Source organism: Chrysemys picta, unplaced genomic scaffold (genome assembly GCF_011386835.1).
Source record: "Chrysemys picta bellii isolate R12L10 unplaced genomic scaffold, ASM1138683v2 scaf3256, whole genome shotgun sequence".
Classification (NCBI taxonomy): Eukaryota; Metazoa; Chordata; order Testudines; family Emydidae; genus Chrysemys; species Chrysemys picta.
The window spans coordinates 237-6,312 of NW_027055958.1; the positions used below are offsets into that span (position 1 = coordinate 237).

The 6,076-nt window shown below is 51.2% G+C and overlaps 1 protein-coding gene across 1 annotated transcript; it reads right to left on the minus strand.

The window, feature by feature from the left end:
* Nucleotides 1-511: 511 nt before the first annotated feature.
* Nucleotides 512-2,887, minus strand: LOC135980431 (voltage-dependent L-type calcium channel subunit alpha-1D-like; the record flags this gene model as incomplete). Its single annotated transcript, XM_065580421.1, has 3 exons — nt 2,766-2,887; nt 1,147-1,234; nt 512-652 (listed from the first exon to the last, which is right to left on the minus strand). Coding segments are annotated over exons 1-3 (336 nt in total), but the record flags the coding sequence as incomplete, so codon positions are not given.
* Nucleotides 2,888-6,076: the final 3,189 nt, after the last annotated feature.

Consider the following 6,076-nt stretch of genomic DNA (forward strand, 5'->3'; position numbering starts at 1 on the left):
CCTGCAAGGCCCGAAGGCCAGACCACTGCTGCAGCAACCCATAGCACTTCTAGCCAAAGAGTCACGTCAACCTCATCCATTCGCACAACAGCGCAAGCGCAGACCTGCCTGCAGTGCCACGGGTGGTCAGGAGGAAACACCTGTGATCCTGCAACACGGTGGGGAGCTGGAGCGGGCGGGGGAAACCGAGTCACAGGTGGGGAAGGGACTGGCCCAAGGCTACCTGGCTGGTCAGCACCAAAGCTGGCAAGAGACCCCCAAATTGGCTGACTCCCACTGGGCCATGGGGCTGCCTTGCGTGGGCACAGATTATGCATACACTGCCCTGTTCTGCCTGCAGCGTGCTGGTACCCCCAAGGGGATGGCCGGGGATGGTCCTCGGCCTCCCTCTGAATTTCTGACATGGGAGAATCCCCTCACTTAAAAGAAACGAAGAGGAGCCACTTCCTGGAGCTTCCCTGTGCTCAGCTCCACCCCAGCTCTCCCCAGGACAGGGTGGGTTGGGTGAGACCAGCGCTGGGTTCTGGCCGGGAGGGGCTCTCACCTTGAAGAGCTGCACCCCGATGCAGGCCAACATGAACTGCAGCAGGGTGGTGACAATCACAATGTTGCCGATGGTCTTGATGGCCACGAACACGCACTGGACTACGTGCTAGAGAGAGAGAGAGGCCAATGCAGAGATGGGCCAGGCCTGCAGCACCACGACCTGCTGTGGGTATCGGCCGTGCCCCTGTGTAGGGGAAGGGGCCATCCCAGACACAGACGGGGGACACAGCACCACACCGGTGTGCAGGGGACACGGCCGTCCCAGACACGGATGGGGGACCCAGCACCACACCAGGGGAAGCGGCCATCCCAGACACGGACGGGGGACCCGGCACCACACTGGTGTGCAGGGGAAGCGGCTGTTCCAGATGCAGCCAGGGGACCTAATACAAAACCAATGGGTTGCCTCCCAGCTGCCCACAGACACCTAACAAAACACCTGGGTAAGAGTGAAATCAGGTGGCCTGAGCCCTGGGACGTGCAGTCCTGGGATCCTGCTCAGATGGCCCATGATCTGGCAGGTCCTGGATTCCTGGGGCAGATCTGAGGGGGGCCGTGTCCACCCCCTATGGAGGGCCCTTGTCCCCGCCTTGCTCTCACCTTCAGCCCCTTCGCTCTGTTAATGGCCCGCAGCGGCCGCAGGACTCTCAGCACCTTCAGGATTTTCACCACGGAGATGGCGCTGGACCTGGGGAGGGCGGGGGGAGACGGGGTGACTCAGCCAGCTTGGGGTCTGGCCAGACAAATCAGCTCCTCACATGCCATCAGGAGCCAAACCGGCCTGCAGCGATGCATCGGGGGAGAGCCAACACCTGTGCCCCTCCAACATGGGCAGGGGAGCTGTACCTGCCAGGGACAGGAGGGGGCAGATTGGGGGGACAGGCAGGCGAGGAGGGGGCATGCTGGAGGGGGCAGGCTGGGGGACATACTTGGAGGGCAGGCCGTGGGGTGCAGAGCAGCAGGGGCAGGAGGGGGCAGTCTGGGGGGAATGCTTGGGGGGCAGGCCGGGAGGTACAGAGCGGGAAGGGACGTGCTGGGGAGACCGGCTGGCGGTGTGCTGCAGGGGGCAGGCTGGGGGGGTGCAGAGCGGGAGGGGGTGCGCTGGGGGGCAGGCTGGCGGTGTGCTGCAGGGGGCAGGCTGGGGGGGTGCAGAGCGGGAGGGGGTGCGCTGGGGGGCAGGCTGGCGGTGTGCTGCAGGGGGCAGGCTGGGGGGGTGCAGAGCGGGAGGGGGTGCGCTGGGGGGCAGGCTGGCGGTGTGCTGCAGGGGGCAGGCTGGGGGATGCGGAGCGGGAGGGGGCGCGCTGGGGGGCAGGCTGGCGGTGTGCTGCAGGGGGCAGGCTGGGAGGTGCGGAGCGGGAAGGGGCGTGCTGGGGGGGCTGGCTGGCGGTGTGCTGCAGGGGGCAGGCTGGGGGATGCGGAGCGGGAGGGGGCGCGCTGGGGGGCAGGCTGGCGGTGTGCTGCAGGGGGCAGGCCGGGGGGTGCGGAGCGGCAGGGGCAGGAGGACAGGCCGGGAGTATGCTCTGATGGGGCCAGGCTGTCATGTGTTCTAGGAGGGGATTGCAATCCAGTTTGACAGAGCTCCCCAAGGGCAGCACTTCCAGGCGCTTCCCACTGTGGGGGAAGGGGCAGGCGGCTGCACAGTACATCAGTAGCAGAGTTGGGCCTAGCCCCCAGGATCGCTGACATCCCTATCCTGAGCCCTAGCCCCTAGGCCACATTCCCACCCACCATGAGGAACAGAACCCAGGAGTCCTGAAGGAACTTGGGGGAGGAGGAAGGCAATTCCAGATTGAAGTGAGTGCCTGCCCACAAAATCCTTGCGTATCCAATTCATGTCACAGCATCTCCTCTCCATTCTCAGGGGTTGTTTATTTCCTTACTCCCAACAGTGTGGCTGGATGACTTTGTGGCACTGAATAGTGTATGAATGCTAATGCAAGGGGAATCAACCAACTCACATGCTTCTGGGCACAGGCTGATTGTCACAGGGATCAGGAAGGAATTACTCCTCACCCTCCATCTACAGCCCTGCGTCTGCCCAGGTGCATCCCTACCATCTGCAGCATCAGTTACTGGTCATTGCTGGAGGTGAGATACTAGGCTAGACAGACCAATGGCCTAACCCATCCTACGTCTCTATTGCCAACATAGATGACAGCACAGCAGATGGCCCTATCCTCTGCTGAACAGGCAGACCTGTTGCTACAACGGGTGCTTACTCAATTCCCATGGAGATGAGGGAGACAGCAACCACCAGCAGATCCAGGAGGTTGAAGTAGTTCCGGCAGAAGGACCCCTTGTGAAGGAATGCACCGTATGCGGTCATCTGAAGGGAAGCAGAGGGGAGTTAATGGGAACGGGGTAGATCACCTCTGATCCTCTCTCTTTTTAGTGACTGCTGCTCATGAAAGAAGCCAGATTGGAGCCCTGGACACTTAAGTCCTCTCTAGATCCACAGAATAGGCACAGTAAAGGAAGCTTATCATGTACCACTGAGCCAGCGAGCCTCAGCCCCACCCCACAGGAGTCTCTCCAGGGAGTTCATTCTCCACAGCCCATTCTTGGCCCAGCTGCCAATTGTGATGGTGCTTTTCTCACGCAGACACCTGTGGCCTAGGAACTGGGCTGACAGCCACTAAACAAATGCTTCCCTGGGCGCCCAACCGGCCACAGTAGAGCACGGCCCGCAGGGCCTTCTCTGACTGGTCCGTCTAGGGTGGGACTCAGGAGCAGAGCTGGTCAAAACTCGGCATTTCTGTTTCGGGGGAAATTTCGACACATCATCATTTGGTTTTGGTCCCGATTGGAACAAAAAAAATATTTTCAAAATATCCCATGAAATGGAAGTTTTGAAAAATGTTGGTTCTGGAACACTTTGAAATTTTGTTTTATTTTATTTTATTTCTTTTTTTGTTTGTTTGTTTAATATTTTTATTTTTCTATTATTTAATGACGTCTGTGGCATACACTACTACTGGTGTCGTAAAATGACATAATCATTTAATTATTCTATTGATTTTATTTTAAATATTTAATAACGGGTGCTTCAGTCTAGCAGAGAAAGGCATAATATAGTCCCATGGCTGGAAGTTGAAACTAGACAAATTCAGACTGGAAAGAAGGTGTAAATTGTTTACAGTGAAGGTAATTAATCATAGGAGCAATTTACCCAGGGACGTGGTGGAGACTCCAGCACTGACAATTTTTAAATCAAGAGGGGATGTTTTTCTAAAGGCATTCTCTACGTTCTATGGTCTGTGTCACATAGTAGGTCAAACCAGGTGATCGTAATGGTGACTTCTAGCCTTGGAATGGATTAATCTGTGCATTTTTAAAACAGTTAAGGGCAGCTGCTACTTAGCACTGATTGAAACATCTTCTCTTCTAGGTCAAAACGTCTGCTGTTTGCATTGTAACTCCAGTGTCAAACTATTTCATTACAACACAAACAGGAGACATTTTGATCTAAAAGAAAAGCGAAGCTGTTTCAATCCATGCTAAGTGGCAGCTGCCCTTAAAGAGTTTTAAAATAAACTATATTAAAATAATATTTCTGCTAGGGCTGTCAAGCGATTAAAAAAATTAATCGCTATTAAAAAAAATAATATTGATTAATCTTGCTGTTAAACAATAATAGAATACCATTTCTTTAAATATTTTTGGATGTTTTCTACATTTTCAAATATATTGATTTCAATTACAACACAGAATACAAAGTGCACAGTGCTCACTTTATATTTATTTTTGATTACAAATACTTGCACTGTAAAAAACAAATGAAATAGTATTTTTCAATTCACCCAATAAAAGTACTGTAGTGCAATCTCTTTATCATGAAAGTTGAACTTAAAAATGTAGAATTATGTACAAAAAATAACTGCATTCAAAAATAAAACAATGTAAAACTTTAGAGCCTACAAGTCCACTCAGTCCTATTTCTTGTTCAGCCAATCACTCAGACAAACAAGTTTGTTTACATTTGCAGGAGCTAATGCTGCCCGCTTCTTATTTACAATCTCACCTGAAAGTGAGAACAGGTGTTTTCATGGCACTGTTGTAGCCGGCATCACTAGTTATTTACATGCCAGATGAGCTAAAGATTCATATGTCCCTTCATGCTTCATCCACCATTCCAGAGGACATGCGTCCATGCTGATGACGGGTTCTGACTGATAACAATCCAAAGCAGAGCGGACCGACGCATGTTCATTTTCATAATCTGAGTCAGATGCCACTAGCAGAAGGTTGATTTTCTTTTTTGGTGGTTCGGGTTCTGTAGTTTTTGCATCAGAACACTGCACTTTTAAGACTTCCGAAAGCATGTTCCACACCTTGTCCCTCTCAGATTTTGGAAGGCACTTCAGATTCTTAAACCTTGGGTTCAGTGCTGTAGTTATCTTTAGAAATCTCACATGGTACCTTCTTTGCATTTTGTCAAATCTGCAGCAAAAGTGTTCTTAAAATGAACAACATGTGCTGGGTCATCATCTGAGACTGCTATAACATGATATATGGCAGAATGCGGGTAAAACAGAGCCAGAGACATACAGTTCTCCCCCAAGGAGTTCAGTCACAAATTTTATTAATGCATTATTTTTTTAACAAGCGTCATCAGCATGGAAGCCTGTCCTCTGGAATGGTGGCCGAAGCTTGAAGGGGCATACGAATATTTAGCATAGCTGGCATGTAAATACTTTGTAATGCCAGCTACAAAAGTGCCATGTGAACGCCTGTTCTCACTATCTGGTGACATTGTAAATAAGAAGCAGGCAGCAGTATCTCCAGTCAATGTAAACAAACTTTAGAGACTGGGAATGGTTGGGTCATTACACTAATTGCATTTTTTTCCCCATGTTAAGTTCTCCTCACACCTTCTATGGGTCATCTCGATTATCACTTCAAAGGGTTTTTTTCTTCTGCTGTTGATAGCTCATCTCAATCGATTGGCCTCTTACAGTTGGTATGCGTTCTTCCACCTTTTCACGTTCTCTGTATCTATAAATATCTTCTGTCTGTGTGTTCCATTCTATGCATCCGAAGAAGCTTATGCTGAAATAAATTTGTTAGTCTCTAAGGTGCCACAAATACTCCTATTCTTTTTGCAGATACAGACTAACACGGCTGCTACTTTGAAACCTTTTTTGTCTGAGTGATTGGCTGAACAAGAAGTAGGATCGAGTGGACTTGTAGGCTCTAAAGCAGGGGTTCTCAAACTGGGGTTTGGGACCTTGTGACGGGTTGAATCACAGAAACCCCCTTGGGAGCTGCCACCCGGTGTGCAAAGACTACCCCTGCTTCTGTTTTCCCTGCCAGCTCAGGACTCCAGCACCCTGTCTTGCTGAGCCAGACACTTCTGTCTGGCTCTAACACAGACCCAGGGTCTGAATCACTTGTCCCAAAGCTGCAAGTTTACCTGAAAACAGCTCACAGTAGTGTGCTTGTCTTTAGCACTCAGATGCCCAACTCCCAATGGGGTCTAAAACCAGATAAATCCGTTTTACCATGCATAAAGCTTATGCAGGGCAAACTC